We start from the raw sequence: 21,258 nt of genomic DNA, 5'->3' as shown, positions 1-21,258 counted from the left end.
TTCTCTAATGGGTGCATTGACATATGAGGACACATTATAAACAACTAAAGATATGGCTGAAATTAAGACAATGTAAAAAAGTTAAAAATGGATTAACAAGAGCATGACTAATTTAAGTAATTTAGCTAGAGAAATTATTTCCTAAGCATACATGAATTCAAGCCACTTTTCAGGAGGAAGAACAGTAGTTACTACTTTTAGTTAAGGGAAATGAAGTCACTGCTCAAAAAAGGCTAAAGGCACACCTGAATTAATATAATTGTTAAAATAATCAGTTTTAGCAATTTTATTGCTAGCAAATCAAGGAGACTAGGTGAAGTTATATAATCTTTGCTTAGAGGCAGACTACTTGTTAAACAGTTAACAACTGACTGCTAGTTTTTAAAGTTTAATTTATTCAACTGCAGAGCTGCGCCAGCATTCATTTGTCTTTGTGATCTCTAGTTCAGACCAGCAGCATTTGGATCCGTGTTTTGCTTTCGGTGTGTAGACTGGTGAACTATGCATTTAGTCCCGAGGCAGCCAGAATGCACTGGTAGCTATACGTATTACAAAAACGCTGTTAATAGGCAAGGCACGTTTTTTCTGTAATGAAATAGGCTCATCTTTCTCATGCAGTAAAAGACCTGAATAAAAAAAAAATGTAAGCATGAAATATAGTGATATTGTGATTTTTAGTTTTGTATAAATAAATTTTCACACATACTGAGGGCAGAAGGGGTTTTTCGGGAGGGGAGAAGGGGGTTGTTTTTAACTATATTAATTGGTCGTAGAGAACTCCTTAGGAATTTATGAGATCCTATATATATATATGTATATATATATATATATATATATAGAGAGAGAGAGAGAGAGAGAGAGAGAGAGAGAGAGAGAGACAAATTTGCTGGACAAAGCTAAGAGGTTAGCTCAGTCACTTGTTCCTAAAATGGTACTTGACACTGACTAGACTAAGAAACACTCATTAAAATATTCAGCACTCATTATCCAAAACAAAGGCTGGACTTTGTGTTCTGCCAGGCATTCTGGATGCAAAATGCAGCTCAACTGCACTGAACAAAAGCCACATTCAGAATCAATGTATTGCAGAAGATTTGTAATAAGGTCAGTCATTCATCATATCAGAGCAGGACCTTGTCCCAGGAAAACACAGATGTGTGTTTTGGAAAAAAACAGAAAAAGAAGGGAGCAGAGGCCAGGGCACTTCAAAATTTCCTAGCCAACTTGTGAAGCAATCGAGCAGCTTTACTCACTCTTCTGTGGTGTTTACAATGCAATGCTGTTCTTATCAACATACAATTGATGTTTGGAGCTTGTGTGTGGAAAGAAAGCATACCCTGAGTGCCTGCACAAAACCACACACGGTCTGGGAAACAGAGGAGCCATGCATGTAGACACAGAACTGAATAATCGAGACATCACTGGAATAATCGAGACATGGTGGGACAGCCCATATGACTGGAGTGCTGGCATGGATGGATGGATGGATGGATGGATGGAAGCTCTTCAGAATTGAAAGGCAGGGCAGACAAGGACGGAGGCTGCCCTCTGTATGAAGGAGCTAGTCTGCAGGAGCCCCAGTTTGCAAACTGGGGCTGTAGCCAATACGCTCAAGGGGAAAGCCCCACTTCAGAGAGACCTAGCCAAGCCAGAGAAATAAGCCAACAGGAACCTCATGAAATTCAGCATAGACAAATGCAAAGTCCTTGCCCCTGGGATGGACTAAACCCCTGCAACAGCACAGACCGGGGAGCAGCTCTGCTGAGTGGGACCTGCAGGGGAGCAAACCATAGGCTAGACATGAGTCAGCCAGTGTGCTCTGGCAGCGGTGGTGGCTAACTGTACACAGGGCTGTACCAACAGAGGCATAGCCGGTGAGTTTAAAAGAAGTATGCCCCCTTTCTGAAATAAGAAGATGATCTTCACAAAGTCCACCTCTGTTTTGGTATTTGGTTTGCTTTTAGATGATTGCAGTGGTTACACAGAGTGAAAAGGGGGTGGGGGCAAAACAGTGAGGAACTGCTGCAGAGATATCAAAATCCAACTACATACAGAATTATTGTTTCATTTAATAAACCACCATTTCAGCACACACTGGGAGTTTCAAAACAACAGTATATAACCTTAAACATATCATGTAATGTTATCTGGCCAACACACAATTTTGTATTACAGTTGTGTATGTTAAACTTAGAAAACTCTGCCTGTAAAATGTGGTAACAGCTACAGAAAAAATGTAACTGCTGGTAAGCAACTTATGGCACTTCGTTAAAAAAAGCGCTAAATTGGTCAGCAGAAGAAAAGACAAGCTGAAGTTGCTAGGAACCAACAGTGCTAACAGGTGAGCAAAAGAAATCCCTCTTATATTTTCTGTCCTCCCCTCTCCATGCTTGTTCAAAGCTAACTAAAAGCAGTTCTCAGCACTTGCTCAAAGGAGCCCCAAAGCCCAGGAAACGCACACCCGCTCCCTGCCCCCGCAAAACACACTACCCTTGCCCTACATTGGGACCAAAGCCATCGGCAAGTACGGGGGTGCAGCCATCATACGTTCAGAGATGCCACCATGAAGATTCTACAAGTTCTACGAAGAACTGAAGAAAATCATCTGGAAATTTCCTAAAAAATGTTCAGGTAGCGGCTAGTGTGCATTAACCGGATAAACCGTTCTGTTTGTTGAAGACTTAAAAGACAGACTGTGTTAGATCAACAAATCAAAAATAAGGAGGGTGGCTACACTGAAGTTTATGTGGCAAGCAGAAAGCATGGTGCAAAAGGAAAAAAAACAAAAAACACTTCCCGGAATTACTGTGCAACCCAGCTAGCACCACACCTTCCTGCTGAATACCACCTAGGACACAAGAGTGGTCTCCCAAAGGAAAGGCATTCTCACAGGTTCAAGCAGAAGATGTAGAGGGGAGAACCAGTCTAACATACATGTATAGCACTCTACTTAGTCAAAGTCTATTTACAAACTCCTCTGGGCTCTTTCCTCTTCAGTAAGTTTGGCAGGGAACACTAATGAGCGTGCAGAGCCCTCATTTAAAAACTTGCTCTCTCTGCATGCAAGATCTCCAATAAATAACTTGCACAATTCACAAGCAATCATCAGGAAAGCTCAGTTAAAGAACACATATGAACATTTTGTCTAACTCCTAGGGTTTTGCATGAAACCCCACACACAATCAGGGTCATGAAGAAAGTTTTTAGTTGAAGTTGTATTTTGCAGGCCATGACTGACAAAAGTATTCATCTCTGAACAGGAATGAATGAGGAAAGCAACGTATTGCAGAAGACAAATCAATTTTTAACATTCAGAATGAGAAAATATGCAGTATTTACCCTGTCTGGTCATTTACGAAAAACAATACCATAGATGAATTTGCTAATGGAAGATAGAGGGATTAATGAAGATGCATGCTCTCAAATGAAGACTACTTAAGCACAATATACTTTTCCAAGGAAGAGATCGAATAGCTTTTCGGATCCCCTAGTCAAACCTATGTGGATATCAATTCACAAAAGTTTTAACACATCCCAAACAGAAAAAAGCCAGACTTAGAGGACCTCAAGTGACCAAGTTATACTATATTTGATCAAGCCTAATCACAGTTACCACCAAAGACTGCCCATCACCACCACTATGCATTCTCAGTCCCTCCCTCCCATCTGATCTATCGCTTATACAGCCGGAGTTAATTCTGATCAGCAGGCAAATTTGGCAGAAAACTAGCCCAACAAAAAGGCGATTCATTTGCTGTCAGTTCAGTCCACTGAGCTAACGAGGCTTGTTGCTTATGATGGCTACTTCTGATGGAAGGGAAGGGAAGGGAAGCAGTCAGGTCAGACTGAATCACGTGTAACACGATACCACACTGGCATGCTTTCATATTCCTGCTTCTTGATAGAAAGCTGCAGTACATGCATTCTTACAGGAAATAAGAAGGAAGAAATTGGTTTTAAAAGTCTGCTGAATACAAAATACACAGGCATTTTGTAAATAGGTGAGCTTCACTTAATTAAAAATCTACAATCCCAATCCAGTGCTGCAGCAGGGAATCAGGAGAAGGAAGAGGCTGCAGCTACAGCAGAGACACATTCTCCGGTGGTGGCTCGCAGATCCACAGCAATAGTTCCTAATTCAAATTAGGAGTCTGGAGTCCAGGCCTGTCTAATCCCTGCTAACTCTGGGCATGCTTTCTAATACAGGCTGAGAGACAACAAAAGTAGTCCCAAGCCTGTGCAGGGAAAAGTAGATTGCGAGGCACAAGTCATAGCCAATTTCATCAAGAGAGGTTTAGCTACCAGCGAAAGCTGGAAAACCACTGGCCTAGAGAGAGAGACTACCACACGACAGCATCGAAGCAGGCATCATGCAGAGATATTCATTCTCTGTTCGAGGTATTTTCATAGCAAAAACCAAAGTTTCTTGATACCTAGTCAAACTGCTACAGTCAGACCAAAGTTAAAGCAGCTGACAGAACAAGCTAGGAGAAAACAGTATTAGACAGTAAATATACACCTTCCTATTATGTAACAAGTAGCTGACATTGGATGGAAGATGACTGAAACAGGAAAAAAGAGTCACAGTGTAACAAGTAGGTTGCCAAAGATGCAAGGCAGCAAAATAGTGAAAAGCACTGACAAATTAACATCAACCTGTGAGTCTCCAAGTTTCTGCAGCACCTTTGTGTTGTGTCATTTTGCACATCTCTAAGGAAGCAGTACCACGGCTTTGTAGCCTCAATTTCCATGAGGTCAAGATTATGACATAGACAGCTCATGTCTGTGCCTTACACATACAGAGATTTCTGCAAGTTCTCTCTGATGCTGGAACCTGAGGCATGAAAGCATGCCTTCTTTGTCCCAACTGAATTACGGATCTAAGAAAAGATCCCCTTTTATACACCATTCCAGGAGCAGCACAGAACTTAAACCTCTTGTGAAAAGCACACTGACCACTGCCTCTAAGACAACATAAAGGACACATACTGGAACCAGCAATCAGGCATGGAAAATCTAAAGGCCAAGAGCTTAAGCTGACATCATGCACCAACCCATAACAGCAGACTGGAGAAGCTTATTCTCAAAGCCTTTCATTCATAACTCAGTATTTAAGAACTAGAAAGTCTACCTGTCTTAAACATGCAATTCCATTTGTTCTCTTGCTTTACATAAACTTTTACTTCCTTCAACACAAAGAGCCAGATTTTATTTCTTATAGTCACTTAAGAATCTTGACAGAAGAGGTGAGATGACGTGTTTGCAAGATGCTTGCTGCAAGCCACACTGCTTGGCACACATCAGCAAGGCTCAGTAGATGACCACCTACCTGCTGCTGCAAGCCCACTGTTCATTGAGATGGCAACACAAACAAACAAAAGCCCCACACACCACACAATCCACAGCAACACACCCAAAGAAAACAGAGTTTGAGAGAGGGGAAATTACATCTCCAAAAGCCAACATTTTTCACTTGAAAAAAGTTTACAAAATCACTCTCAAAACACAGTTTCAACACAGTATCTCACAGGGCTTGGCAAGAAAGGGAGTGGGAGTAACTCAGTCTATGAACAAGAACGGAGGCCTGCAGGACCCTTCAGCCAAACACTGTCAGCAAGAAGCAGAAGCTTTCTACAAAAATTAATGCTTTTTATGTAGAATTATCAGGAATACTGCATGATGAACTAATCCTCATTAATGTGAAGGGAAGAATGCTTTAGTCTGATGTAACATGTAGCAGTCAGAAAACAAGAACAATATCCTGACATCCTGCAATTAGAAAAACTGAAAGTGCGTCAAGAAAAAATAAGGCAGCACACTGATAAGCAAACACATGACTTACATGAATGCCAAAGCAAGCAGAATTTTTAGTAAAAAAAGCAAGTAAAACAAAAGCAAAACATAAGTAGGTTAGGCAGATCATACTCTGATTAATCCACATAGAGACTGGCCTAAAATTCCTACCTAATTCAGTAAATCACACAGTTCTTCCATCCTTCCCAGCAATGTAAGGCTATCAAAACAAGTTTTAAAAAAACTAAAGACTCAAAGCCATCCTTACAATAAAAGCAGTTCAAGAAGGTATAAAACAAGGCAGAAGTCAGGGCTGCAGTCCCTCCTTCCCAAACCTAGGCCCACATGTCCTTGTGGCAGTCCCAGTTCTCATCCGATTCCTCAACAAACCTGGGGAATTTAATCAGCAGAAAGCATCTTAAAGAAAAAAAGCACACAACACTAGGACTCATTTTCAGCTAGTCTGATCCCCTGATCTGACTTACCGCCGGTCAGATAACCACCAATACAACACCTGGGCAGGAGCGCATGGCTGGAACAGACAGGCAAAGAACAAGCCTGATGCCAACCAGTTTAAGCTGCTGTGGAAGTCACACTCTAAATTCAGTAACATCCCAACCCTTTGATAAATATCAGGATACTGAGAGCTGAACACACCAAAACCAGCAAGTGCTAAAGTGCAGGCTTCCACAGAAAGGCGAACAATGACATACAGTGCTTTTGTAATATGCTCTTGTGCTATCAAACACTATTCGCACATGTATTCTAGCTTATAGAGTTACACTAGTTTGAGAACCCTAATGTCATGGCTCCAAATGCTTCAATTTTGGTGCTTGAAATATATATATCCTAAGATACTAAAAATACGATCACAATGTTTAATGATGTCCATTACCAGTGACAGACTACTGAGGAGAAAGGGGAGAAATGATTTCAACATTCACATTCACGTTCTTCTACCATATTAAGTTTACTAAATGAGTGAATGGCTTTGTTTCTTATACAAGTTGCAAGAATCTGAAACAAGAGATCTTCATTTGCAGGGCCTGGAAAAGCGAGAGCAAGCAGCACATGCTTTTGTGCTCGAGTCAGCTAACTGCTAACAGCGAGGTGGAGAAAGTGTTCATTGGTTAAGTACACTGAACTAGGTCTTCAATAATTTCTCAGTAGCATGAAATAAAGCAAAAGGAGTGCAGTTACAAGCAATTCAAGACTGAACTGACCAGACTTAGACTACACAATAACACAATAGATTAAAGGTAAACTTTTATAGTGCTAGCAAGACAAGAGAACAAATTCTTGCTAAACCAATTCAAACAACAACAGTAAATCAGTTGAAACACTTACTGAAGTCACAACTGAAATCTTTCTTAAAATTTGCAACAATTCCAACACAAATTCTTATCCATACTACAAATCCTGAAGAATACATGCACAAAAAGGTAAGTGGCAGTTCAAATCCCCTGAGCTTACTAAAGGTAGTGCGGCATGATGTTTGAGCATATTTCTTTCACAGGTTGGGGAAAAAAAAGTTGCCGCACAAAGTATAGGCAGTAACTCTCATTCATCAAGACTTCAATAAAGCTACGACACAGCACAGAGAAGACTACTCTCAGATGAGCAGCAGGTTATAATCACAGCCAGGGGAAGCTTGTCAGGGAAGAGAACCACCTGTGGGATTCTCCCCCTGCTGATACGCTCACCAGTGTCTAATGAGAACTTTTTCCAATAGGTTATGTTTCATACCAAGTCTCTTACCACCCACTACCATTAGAAGAGGATTACTACCAGAATTGCAGCCAAAAACTAATACAAGGCCCAGCCAAAGAGGAGGCGACAATACATTAGAAGTCCACCTGCCCAATACAACTATAAGGTGTAGAGGTAGGGCATTACTAAGGGAGAGCCCAGCAGGCAGGACCCATTCTATTTAATGCATTTATCTAATAAATCCTTGCTCAAAACGCAAGTTCTGGTGAATCACCATTAAGAACACTGCCAAGACACAGGTGTGTCAAGATATTTGCTGAGACTAGGCTATCACACAATGGAAAATAAAAATGCAAAGTTTTATTTACTCACAAGGAAAGAAAATGAAAAGTGCCTCCAAAGGCCAAAGCTGCAGGATTAGACACAATTCACCCAAAATTCTACCAGAATTTTCATAGGAATTTTCTGCATTATTTTTCTTATTTCTTACCTGACCAAGACTAACTTTTTTCTAAGGACATCAGAAATGAGGAATAAAACACTAAGTGACAAGTCTTGATGAGACGGAACCGAAGCTAACAGATAGCTAGCTACTACCAAAAAGAAGGCGTTCCTCCCTCCCATCCCACCACATGCCTCCACAGCTTATGTGAGGCAACTGTAGGACTTGTGACTGCACAAGTCACAAGTTAGTAAGCAAATTCAACCCTAACTAGAACAACAGAAAGCTAACCAGTCCCAAATTGTGAATTCTTTTTAATCGTTTTTGGCTAAACTGTATCCATTAACCTGGATCTCAGAAGAGGACGAGCTCAAACAGTAGGGAGGGATCACACAGGTGGAGACAAGGTAGGGTAGAGGGAGCAGAACCATTCATCCTCCCCACTTAGGCAGTAATGAAATGTTAATTCAGCTCCTTTGTATCAGAAAAATCACATCTTAAGAGCTATCACTTTTGTCATAGTTCGTGAAACCTCTCCTAACTATAGGGAAAGACATGCTATTCATGCAGTAACTTGATGAGTTTCAGGAAGAGGCTTCCACAGGTTTATACAGGTAACTGTTCCTCCACAGTGCCTAGACTGGCTATGCCTGTTCAAATGTATTTTGGACTGTTAAACAATAAAGCTTCCTACAGAGTACCACTAAAATGGATTATAGTGATGTACATCTTAAGTATGTCTTTTTTACATTTTAATTTCTGGTGTTCCAGTATGAAAAAATGAAAAGCAATTAAAAAAAGAGCCCTGGATACTTAGCACTTTGAGCATTTTGAAATCCACCAACCACTACTATGCATGGCTCCAGCAGCCTTGGGAAAGGGAGAAGCATCACTGTCCTATGGATTTGAAGCTGTCTTCACTTTTCAAACACCAGTAATACACTCAGAGATCCTCAGGCATAACTTAACTACTTAAGTTGCTCCCTCACTACAGGGCATAGCTTTTCAGGTGCTAAGCTTCTCAATTTGCCACTCCCTATTCTCCTAAATCAGCTTTCATACCCAGATGCACAGAAGTTTATGACTTCCTCAAGCACCCATCTACTGATCTACTTGTGTGACAGCCTTAGCACTAAGGCTACATTTAAAAAAAACCACCACCTCAAACCAAAAAGCACAATCATAAAAAAAACCAAAAAAGCAGAAAAAAGCACATACACACAAAACCACAGAAGTTAGTTCAGTAACGCTGGTTCAGGAAGGGCCCAAGACACACAGGAGGGAGCAAGACCTCCCTCTCAGTCCCAGAAAGCCATGGCATTCACACCAGCTGCTCCAGAAGCCATAGCCTAACACTAACAGCATTGACTCCACCTGCTAAACACAAGCAGTGCAAATGCACTGCACTAAACCCTTAGCTAACTGTCACATTCACCACGCAGCTCACATGTGAAGCAAAATTAAAATCGAATGGCTGAAGTGAAGCCTGCACCACCCACAGCAGCACCTGACCCCCCTGCACTGCTCAGGAGGGAGCTCCACAGTGTACAGCCGGACCAATAAGTCCAAATTTCAGCTTATTTTAATAAACTGGGCTAAAAACCTCCATCCATTTGGGAGCTAGTCAACTATCCCTGATGTAAAAGGCAGCAAACAATTTAAATGTCTGATTTTAATCTGCTGCTGTGTAAAATTCAAAGCCCCAAAAGGTAATACAGATTTTTTGGGAAGAGGTGAGTTGCCTTCCCCAGAGCAGCTACATCCTGGACATGGGAAAGCTCCAACTGTGCTCCAAGGAGCACAGCGGCTCTCGCACTGCAGGGCTCAGCTCAGCAGACAACTCCACGACCGAACGATGCCACTTCCTCTTCTCCTCCTGGTCAGAGGCCCTGCTCTCGTGCAGGACAGCAGCTGAGTGCACCCTCCTTTTTCCCCAGGAGAGTTTGCAGAACCTCTCCCTTAAAAGGAGCAGCCAGCTATCATAATGACTCAAGCCAGCTTCATTTTCAGACACCTGCATTGTCTCCATCACTGATGGCCTCAGTCTGACCTCTTCCTTCCCATTACAAAACCCGGCGCTTCCCTTCCACACGGAGGCATGTGGAGACTGTCTTCCTCCAGCAATTTCACAGCAGATTTCCAGCGATCCCCACATTCAACTGCCAAGTGAGTCCAGCTCTGCCGCACGGATGACTGAGTGACAGCACTTCGGGAACTTGTCAGCTTACCTTGTTCCAGACAGCAGACTTCCTCCACGCCACACGGCCCGCAGCAATGCGGCCCAAGTCTGGGAGCTGATCCTGAACAGCTGGTAACTCTTGCGGCTTTTGAGCCAGATGTTGGCTATTACAGAACTAGAAGATCTGCTGGCCTGTTCTGTTGTGAACTCTACAAATCTGTATTACACAAGGAAGCATGCGTGTAAACATGAAAACATGGAAGGGCAAAAGAGATACTTCTTAATTCACAAGGGGAGATACACTAACCAAATGCACATCTGGGCCAGAAAACAGCTTCCTACACTGACTAAAAGCAAACTCTGAGGAGAATAAGATACAGGCAGACATCTGGTAACGTTACAATTGTATTGCCTCCTAGCTTCCAGGCACTGCAGGGGCCTGGTTTCCATTTTATAATGAAAAGTCAATCTTATTCATGTTCTTTCAGATCTTTTTCAACACAACAGAATCAGGATCTGACGACTGCAAAACTTTGGTCTTCATGATATGCTGGCTAGAATACCTTAGTTATCACTAGCTGGCCATGGGGAAAACAAAATCTGCCAAGAATTTTTTGGGGGAAAAAGTAAATGGTCATTGCTAAAGTTTGTTCAAATAAACAAAAGAGTGAGTGATATTTCTCTACTTTCATTTAGCAGAAGAAATGAAGCAAAATTTCACACAGACATACTAAAAGGAAGGAAGGAAAAGTTCACATTCTCACTATTTTATTATCTTTTCTGGTGAAGCTCAGCAATGTCTCTACTGTAACTTCTCAATGATTAAAAGTTAATATTTTTATTGATTTTATTTCAAAAGTTGATGAAAAATTAAATAAGTTGCTTCCCTCCATGGTGTTAACAAGAGCTGAAATTCTATTTCTTATCAGAGAAACTGGATAAATAGCGTGAGGAAGAGAACTGCAAGCAGAGCACAAAGAACCACAACAAAAATCCTTTGGCTCTCCTCATCTCAAGGTATCCCAAAAAATGTCTTCCTTACTGTTAGTTTATCTTCCAAACCATTTCACTCCTGAAAGATAGATTAAAAAACACTTTTTCATCCTCCAAAAACCTTAAACACAACCACAGTCCTCCCCCCATGGGAGCAGGGGAACAGAAGAGAAAAGCGTAACTTGAATTGTGATGATTATCTTATATGCACATAAGACACCAAGTTGTGTTCTCATGATCTCATGTCCAGCCTCCCTGGAAAGAGGCAAGAAGCTGAGTTCTTCCTCAGCTACACCAGTCACCAGATAGACAGCTGATGAGGAGGTCATGCAAGGCTTCCTTCTACTGAACCTTATTTCTATTCGTTACGCCCTTCCAAAATCCTGTCATGTAATGCAGTATAAATAATCTACATAAAGGCATTTTAAAAGAGTAAGTTTGAACTGTTTTCAATTTAAAACAAACACATAAAAGCACAGATTATATTAACATACTTCCAGCCTCAAGAGAGGATTATGCAAATTGGAAACTGCCAAAGAAAAAAAATGGCAGCATGATCCTGCACAATTCTGTTATTCTGTAGCAGATAAAAAGCAAATAAAAAGAAGAAAACCTATCTTGAGTTGACAGGACACCAATAAAACACCACTAGTCCATGCAGTTAAGCAAAAAAATGAGATACCGTAACTTAACTGCAAAGCACAACACTTAATGGAGATCTTCCACGTATCCTGCTAGTGTTCTCAGAATGCAGAGACTTCTTTTGACTATGCAGAGATCCTAATTCCTAAAAATCAGGCTTCTCATAAATACCTCCTGTGCACTGGCAGGATGTATATAAGGTTAAAAGAATGGAGGAAGGAAAAAATGCACATTTACAATTATACACACCGAGTTTGTTGCTCAGTCAAGACATTCCCCAGAAGACATGGAGAGATTTTTATAATAGATTTCAAGAAGAATCAAGTTTTGTGAGTTGTTTAAAAACAGGTAGATTCTGGGCCTGCCTAATTTAACTATATCTTTTTCTTAAAATAAGTTACTAGTAAATTGCTGCTTTTTTGCACAAAATCTCTTTCATGAGTTTTTTTTTCTGCCTTCCTTTTGCAAGGGGAAAAGAAAAGACAGAGAGAGAGGGCCAAGAGAGAGTTCAAGTGCTTCGACATTAGAACTCAGCAGTTATGGGAAAAGTTGGCATGACAGTGGGCTAAGTACTTTTGAAAGCTGTATTTCTAATCCCAGCTGAAGGTAAAACCCCTTGCAGACTCCAATAATGAAATGGCTCACATGCCAAGTTGAGTTGAGCACACCAGCAGTAAAACCACATTCCTTTCTCCTGGTGCGCGAGTCGGAGAAGTCACTCAGCTTGCCATTCACATTCTTACCGAGCTTAATGGTAAACAACCAAGTGTTTACAAAATTACACTTCATTTCTTTAAAAAATGGACAGAGCTGCCTAGCAGCATTTCTTTCATTGCTATAGCAAAACCCTCTTATTCAATATAATTAAGGCAAACATTTAAGGGGAAGTAGTACTGAAAGCAAAAGAAACGTTTGAAAATTAGTGAGATTTTCTCTGTTCACTGACACTGAAATTTACAGTGCTATGAATAAATCAAGCTACTGCTGCACACTGATGTTACATCTATGACTTTTTATTGACCTAGGCTGTTACAGTAATCCAACCCTCACTGCTATTAAGTGCTGGAGATTTCCATCTCTCTCAGAAAAGCCCCAGTTTATATGCCACACATTTTAATTAAGCAAGAGGTGTTAGCCCTATATAATCCTGCGGGACTAAAAGGGATTGTTAATTTAGCCCAGCTCCGTTGAAATCAGCTTTAACCTTACGAGTTAACTGCCAAACAGGCCGCATCCACGTCAGATCCTGTGATACTAGTTACGTAGCTGCCACAGCAGCTGCCGTGTTTCAGCTTTGTGCTGCATTCCCCACGAGCATGGCATGAGCACCCAGTCCCACCAGTTCTGCCATGGACACTTGGATCATAGCCCATGTGTGGGGACAGCCTGTGCTGCATGGTGGCCTGTGTTTGGTTTAGAAAGGATAAATATTATACCCTGTTGAACCACCATTATCTGGAGATGCAGTTCCAGCCCTCGAGCTGCCCTTCTGCACTCCTTCCTTCCTTAACATCCTAAGATAATAATTTTCTTCCCTTCCGAAAGCTAAGCTCATTTGGCACTCTCATCCTGGAAAGAAAGAAAAGAAAGAAAATTCCTATTAGAAATTCATGAAACATGCAACTCCCCAAAAGCTGTGCCCATGAGATCAAGACGACTGCTCTCCCAGAGGAAAAGTTTTCAGTTGTACAGCAAGAGCCTCAACAGATTTGGGGCTCCCAGTCTGCATTCACTTCCCAGGTAAAGGCATCTGTGCTGAAACTGATGAAAACGTTGAGCTTGCTTTCACCATTACACAGTGCCCTCCAACGGCCAGCCCATAACATGAATCTGGAAAACACTGAACCAAAAGAGGTGCTTATCACCCTTTCCCCCAAAACAGCATTTAGGTGACAATGAATCCAAAGACCAAACTATGTACAGCACAGTCCCTCACCTGCACTCCTGAGACCATCTACTCCATTTACAAGGGGGCAGGGGAAGAGGAGAGATGTAGCTACCTTTGAATATAAACACACACATATATATAAGAATAAAATTATTCCAGTGCCTAAGACCCATATCTTAATGCAAACTACCTTAAACATATTTACATTAATTTTACATTAAAGCTAGAACTTACTTAGTATCAGTAACAATAGTAAGCATATGCTAATAAATAAAGTGTTTAAAATCCACTGACTTTTGTAACAATCTAAAATCCACTGACTGCATCAAACACAACCTATTAATTTTGTTACCATGCCACAACAAGTGCATATGAAAGCCCTTATATTTATGAAATGCTTCCTTATCTGAACTTTTTAACCATCATTTAAAATTTTATGTGCTATCTCTGGGAAGCCAATGCATTTAGAAACTATAAAACCAATTCAGACTTTTTTCCCCATTTAAAAAGTCAATAAAAATTGTTAGTAGTCTTAACCGTTTACTACTAGGACACTGTCACTGCTGTGACCAAAAGAGGTCCCCCACATGCTCCGATGAAAAACTACCCTTTTATAGAACCAGACTATTCAGAGGAGAAACAAAAGCCCGCTATTTTTAAAGAACCTGTGCTCACAGTGTGGTTAACTAAAGGTGTCTTTCAGGACCTCAAGCTTTCATCCCACTGATCTCTACATGAAAGCCTTCTGCCTCCTGTAAAGGATGCTTTAAGCCTGAGCTGTGGGAGCTGGAAGAGGTGCTGGGGGAAGGCCGAACGCTGGGCACTATTTTCCATAGCACAGTTCAGATCCAGCAGCACTCAACAGCGAGCCGCTACAATGCGGAAGCTGCTTCTCTCGCGCTTCAGCTGCAGCGATGTCTTGGTGCCATTTTCAAACACGGTCATTCAGGCAGTGCTCCTCCGTGCCAGAGCGCCCAGCCCTCTTCCTCCCCTCCCCGGCTGCCCTTCCAGCACTCCACAGTTGTTTAAGGAGCTGAGCGGGGGGGCAGGTCAAACAAGGGATACAGCTGAAAATTAATGTCTAAGGCTGCAGGCATTTCAGGGGCCCAGCAAGCACAGCCTGGCCCCAGAGACAGCTGGAGCAATGCAGCTGCAGTGTACAGGCTGGATGAGCAGCAAAAGGGTCTTCAGACAGTTTTAGCATCAAAGGCAATCTATCAGGAAATGTTATCTTAAATCTCATTACAACCATCGAGAACATAGGCATTTTCCACACACACACTATTCACCATGTTTATTTCACAAATTTATGGCTTGCTTAAAACGCAAAGTAGAGAAATCCAACACTTAAATCCACTGCGTCACCACTTTGTCACTGAGTCAAGTGGGGAAGAGATTTGCAGCTCTTTCCTCAGTAATAACTAAAGTTCACTGGTAACCAGTGTGATAACATATTCCTTTCGAAGCCTTCTAAGCCCTGTCTCATGGATAGTATTGAAACACACACAGATGAATTTCATTAACGCGACATTCGAAGCATGGGAAGAGATACCCTCAAGAGATCATTCCAGAGTAACAAAACCATCAAGAACATGTAAACATAAGACACAAAAGCCAGCTTCCCATATGCCTCATTCTGAAATAGTTTACACAAGAGTTTCCCTTGTATCGCAGCCATATTCATTGCTTACCTCACGGCCTAACTGTCCTCCATCATCACTTCATTTTGGCAAGTTTTATTTGTATTCTCTTCCCTGATATTAGTCTGCCTGTACTTTAAAGATACTCGTCCCATATGCAGGCAATATTTCCATCATATCTGAAAACTGTTTTTTACTTGCACGTGCTAAAATCATGTCTTAATAAAAAACAGAGTACCTCAGAGGCTCCTGAGGTCTTGAAATCCTTCAGGATTTCTCTCTCACACACACAATTATTTGCTCAGTACAGTGCACAAGAAGTAAGATGAAAAAAAAAGAGATGAAGCAGCAGTGACTATATCCTGAACTATTTATCACAAGGCTTATTCAGCTGTTTCTCAGGCCACATAAACATGAGCTCCTTTTTGACAGTTTCCAATGCATCACCAGAAAAAAAAAAAACCTCAAGAGGGAGCTTTTAATTTCTGTTTATGCCATCATAAGTCATGGAAGTTAATCAGAACTTTAAAAGAGAAGAATGTTGGAATTGTAGAGAGAGCAGTTTACATTTAAACATTTTCTTGGCCTATATTTAAAGATCTATAAACACATGAGAGAGAGAGAGAGAGAGAGAGACAGACAGACACACACAACTACTCTTTCACACGTACAGAAGTTGTAATGAAAAGTTATTCTTTCCTCAAAGTTCTTTTTCTAAAGATATTTTATTTACTCAACTAAAGAAGACACAAGAAACTGCAGAAGTTTTTGCTTCTATTCAAGCTTTTTGGGAAGGGGGAAGGAAAAACTTGTGAAAAACTTTAATATTGTTTGGGCTTGACTCTCAAGAAATCCAAACTGAAACGAGAGGTGCGCTTCATTGAGAGACAAATTATTTCTTTAGTGTTGAAGAAAATGCTTAAGTACCACTTTAACAGAATTACCAGGGAAGGGCAGGAATATGTGGCCATTTATCAGCTTTATTTTTCTTTACAACCACCAAGCTCCAAAACTATATAGGGGTCAAAAACCCTCCCAGAAAGTCACAACAGACTTCTTTCTTAAGAGAAAAAGAAAATGCTAAAAAATTAAGTTCAGGAGATTAATCTGTTTACTACCAGAATTAATGGTCCTAATGTTTTCCATGGTTCAGAAAGTCCCCAAACAGCTGAATGCTATAAATTGGGAAAAACTACTTATAGCACTTGGACTGCTGCTTCTAGTTTTGCTGCCTTTCTCTCAGCTTCCCAGGCCAGCAGTGCAGACCTCTCATTCTTATCAACAGGAACACTTAAACGGCAATCTCACAACCAACTATAGATACGCAACGTACATTAAAATAAAATGCTCTACACGTGAACAGAAACAAACATTGTCAGCTACTAAGATACAGAATTTTTAAAGGTACCAGTATTTCAACCTTGCATCAGAGCATCTAGGCTTGCAGTAGACTATGTGAGTAGTATTTGTAGGACGTGCATTTGATTTATTGTGAACCTTCATTAATCTGTTTTTAATCTTCATTAATCTAAGTTGTTCATAATTCATATTTACAAAGACACAGATTTATGAAGATGCCAGGAAAAAAGCTAGCCTGTGAGTGGCTAAGTGCAAGGGCTGACTCTGTGACTAAGTCCCCGAACTGCTGAGTGCCTTACTGCCTATCAGAGTGTTTGAACAAAATATAAACAGATGTCCATATAGGAGATGCCCACAGAGAATTGTAGCTATTTACAGAGATTAACGTAGGCACAAGCCCTGCAAACACTTAAGCATATGCTTAAAGACACGAGGTAGTCCTACTGACATGTGCATCTACTGTATAACTAGAGAATAAACCTATACTTAATTATTTGTAAAAGATACTGCTATTTTGACAGAAAGCCATTAAGCAAGTGTAGCTTACATTTACGTAAGTATTTTCCAATTGGCAAATGGTAAAACACATAGTCAAAAAAAAGAAAGCCCTACCTAAAACACAAAACGCCAAGTATACAACAGAACTGGAAACCATATTTCAAAGTGAGGTAGGAATAGAGAAAAAAAAACTGATAGCCTAAATACATCTGCATACATGGTTCGGCCTCTCAAGACGAGCAAGGATTTTGTTTCTCAAACCAAGAAGCCAAAGTCAAGTCCAAGCCAATACTAATGGGAAGTTACTATCTCCAAAACCCAACATACAACAAAACTGCCTAACCACGTGTACATCTAAAGAGTGGCTGAGAAAGGCACATCTTTATATCACACCTTTAGATGTGATAAAGCTTCCTTACAGCCACTGTCCCCAGAGAGGATCTTCTCCTTCAGTGTCTTCCTTTGCTCATACACTTGCCAAAGACTTGACAACAATTTAGACCTTTGGGGTGTTGAAACTACAGTCTATCAGACTGCACAATACTGCTTACAATGCTACTTCGGAGCAGGTTGCCCAGAGAGGTTATGGAGTCTCCATCCTTGGAGATGCTCAAAACCCACCTAGACATGGCCCTGGGCAGCCTGCTCTGGCTGATCCTGCTGGAGCAGGGGCGCTGGACCAGATGATCGATCTCTAAAGTCCCTTCCAACCTCAACCATTCTGTGATATTCTTCTCCATGCATTTCCCCCCTCTTTTCCTCTCCCCTTCTTTCCCCCTATTTCCATCTGAGGTCTCTATTGTCATATTTTTAGATTATCACTGTTCTATTTTGCAGAATGCCCAGCACAGTCACGATCTATAGCAGTACAAAAAAAACAAGAGTCAATCTGCTATAAAATTATTGTTCCTAGCAGGTAGGATGACTCTTGCAGTCATCAGTGTGTTTGTGATGTGGGACCACTGTGGGACATTGCAGAGAGACTGAACATATGCTTTTCTAAGTAGTTATTTTTCAAACAGCTTGGTTTTATCCTGGAAGGAGAGAGTGAGATGCCTCTTCTCACATGAAATGCCGTATCCTCAGCGCTGTTTAGCAAGCTAGGTCTCTAGCAGCAACTTGAAGTTTGAGGCATTATCACAGTAACTGTTGCTCTCATTGTAAAAAAGGATTCCTTCCATCTCAGAGACCCAAGGTATAGAGCGGTGTGCAAAGTGTGCATGGCCAAAGGCTGCGTATCTCTGTTCAGAGGATTTTTCAGGGTTTTTTTCCTCTTCTCTAACATTCTACCCAAGTGGCAGCACATGTCAAGGAAGAAGGCAAGGACAAAAGGCATCAGTGAGCACACGTACAACAAAAGCAGCAGCCAGAATGAATGTTGTTTTCAACCACCAATTCTGGACACAGCGAGATTCTTCCCAGGTTTCCTTTTTCCTGACAGGTAACACTTGCTAATGTATTCAAAAACGTGCCCACAACCATGCCCACAACCTCCATGAACTGGCTTCAGCATTTCAGGATGCCGTATTGACGCAGCAAGCCCAGCTGCCCTAGTTGTTTCTCCAGCTCATAAAAGCCCTCCAGCACTGCCGTAACAGACAGGATCATCACAGCTCGCACAGCAATAGGCTCCTGGTTATCGGAGCGATCGGGCAGCACCAGGAGCACTCTGATGGTGGGAGTCCAGCAAACAAGGAAACGAGCCAGAGGAATTGTTCCTGGGGATTCCTGCAGTCACGACTGCTGCGAGGTAGACTTGTTCCCACATGAAGGTTTGTGAAAACAAACAGGGGAGGAAAGAGATTCTATTCTAATTTTGCATTCATGATCTCAAGCGCCCAAGCCTTTGTAACGCATTCGCTTCTCCCCTTCCTTCACATACATACAGCTTTCAGGGCTGTATAAACCAGCAAATTCTGAGCAAACCACCCCCTCCCTTCACAAAAACACCCACCCAAGCAGAAGAACCTCCTTTCCAATTAGAGTTAAATGGTACAGTCACCTAGATTTGATGCAGCTTAAGTACAATAGGTAATAAAATAGCCTGCCAGCTTTTCTAGGCAGAATTTCTTCATGCCATAGTTTTTTCCACAGCACAAAAAAACTGGCAGATACCCCATCACGTTTAGTCCATAAATCTGGCCATAATATTATTATCATTATTCATTTTTTGAAAATGTAACCTTGGCAAGCAACATGCCTGATACTAATAACAATAAAGCCAACATACTGAGATCACAAGACAGTAACTGCTTATCCCTTTCTGATGGTTTGCTGTACTGCCTACTAAGAAAAAGGAGTACCTCACCAAGATAATGAAAGAAAAAGGCTATTAACTGCAATATTTGACATTCTTTCAAGATAAAGTGGACTGCTTTGCTTGTGTATTCTTGATTTGTTAGCACTGCCCACAGCTCTGCACAAGACAGCAGCTGATAAAGCGGGAATACGGCGATTAGCTATCGTGAGCCCTACCTGGTTTATCAGGCTCCATCTGCATTAAGCACCAGGCTGCGTCTGACACTCGTTCCCAGACACGAGGGGAGGAACGAGCGGCAGGTCGCAGCACACCCCGGGCCTCGAGGAGGGTCCCGAGGCAGCAGCTCTTCCCTACGGCATCTCCCCCCGCAGCCGCGGTCTTTGTTCCGCCACGTCTGCAGCCCGCCGCCCTCGCTGCGCGTTCGGGGGGTAACGCGGGCGTTTGCAGGATGAAACGGGCAAACAAAGCCCAGGAAACGCCGCGCCGCGGGGACGGCACCGAGGGCAGAGCCTGCCGCGCTCCGCGGCACAGCGGGCGCACCAGGGCGGCGCGCGCGGAGGCCCGTGAGGAGCACCGAGGGCTCGTCGGGTTGCACAAGCCCGGGAACGCCGCCCGCGCGGAGCCCTCGGGCAAACAGCCGCCGGCCCGCTCCGGCCGCCGGCGCAAACAGCAGCCAGGGACCCGCGCGCAGAGAAGGCGCCGCTGCAGGGGCCGCCGCGCCGCGCCGAGCTCCCCGCGCACCCGCGAGCTCCGGCCTCGCCGCCGCCCGCGCCCCGCCCCTCACCGCGGCCGCGCGGCAGGCACCGCGCACCTGCGGCCGGGCATCCCCCGCGGCGCACGGGGCAGCAGCGCCGCGCCGGGGGCGAAGGGCACGGCCCCGCCCGCCGCCCCGCCGCACGCGCCGTACACCCGCCTTGCACGCGCACCTAGACACACGGCCGTGCACGCGCCACCCCCCCCCACAGGCCGCCCCCCCCACGCCCACCCCCCCGCCCGCGGCGGCCCGGCTCACCTCGTCCTCCGAGAGGCCGTAGACGGGCTCCACCGCCGCGGTCGCCATGGAGCCGCGGGACCGCTCCCCGCCCGGGGGCGCCGCCGACGCGGCCGCCCGAGCACCGAGACCCCGCTGCTGCTGCTGCTGCTGCTGCTGTGGCCGCCGGGGGAAGGCGGCGGCGGCCCGGAGCCCTGCGCCGGCGGGAGGAGACCGGGGAGGAGGCGGCGGCGCCGCTCGGAGCCGCTCACACCGCCCGCGACCGCGGAAGCGCGCCCTGCCCCGGCATCGCGGAGCCCCGCGGCGGCAGCCCACCGGGGCGGGAGCGCCGCGCACACCCAATCGCCGCCGCGGTTGTTGGGGGCGGAAAGAGCCCGGCGGGGCGGGGCGGGGCCGCTGCCCGCCCTCCGCCTTGCGGCGCCCGCGGCGGCGGGGGAAGGGCGGGGGCGCGCGGCGGCGGCGGGCGGCGAGGGGGGGTCCGGTGCCGCCCCGCCCCGCCGCGCGGGCCGAGCCGCCCTGCCGCCCCCGCCCCCCACCCCCGCAGGAGGGCGGCGCGCGCCCCCCCGCGGCCCGACGCCGCGCTACCTGTCGGCGCGGCCCCCGGCGCCTGCGCTGACACGGGCGCGGCGGGCGGGAAGCGCCGCTCGGACCCCGCGCGGGCGCCGCCTCAGCGGAGCGGGGTCCCCCGGCCTCCCGCCGCTGAGGAGGAGGAGCCGCGGGGCCTGAGCGGGGGATCGCCCGGGGGCCGCTCACCTCAGCGGGGACTGCCCGCGGCTCCCGCCTGTCAGAACCTGCCACAGCCTCGCGCCTCGGCGCCTCAGGCGGGACCTGCCCTGGGCCCCCCCGCCCCGCTCCAGAACCTT

General features: G+C 44.4%; 1 protein-coding gene across 1 annotated transcript in view; it reads right to left on the bottom strand.

The window, feature by feature from the left end:
• The window catches only part of LOC112985186 (NEDD4 like E3 ubiquitin protein ligase), a 197,431-nt gene extending 176,600 nt beyond the window's left edge, over window positions 1-20,831 (bottom strand). Inside the window, exon 1 of the mRNA XM_064500254.1 lies at window positions 20,417-20,831. Within this exon, the coding sequence (XP_064356324.1) occupies window positions 20,417-20,464 (48 nt within the window). The 5' untranslated portion in view covers window positions 20,465-20,831. The remainder of the gene's footprint in view (window positions 1-20,416) is intronic.
• Between the last annotated feature and the right edge of the window lie 427 nt (window positions 20,832-21,258).

This window comes from Dromaius novaehollandiae, chromosome W (genome assembly GCF_036370855.1).
Source record: "Dromaius novaehollandiae isolate bDroNov1 chromosome W, bDroNov1.hap1, whole genome shotgun sequence".
Classification (NCBI taxonomy): domain Eukaryota; kingdom Metazoa; phylum Chordata; class Aves; order Casuariiformes; family Dromaiidae; genus Dromaius; species Dromaius novaehollandiae.
Note: the sequence above shows the minus strand (reverse complement) of the source record. Positions and strands in the feature narration are given on the sequence as shown.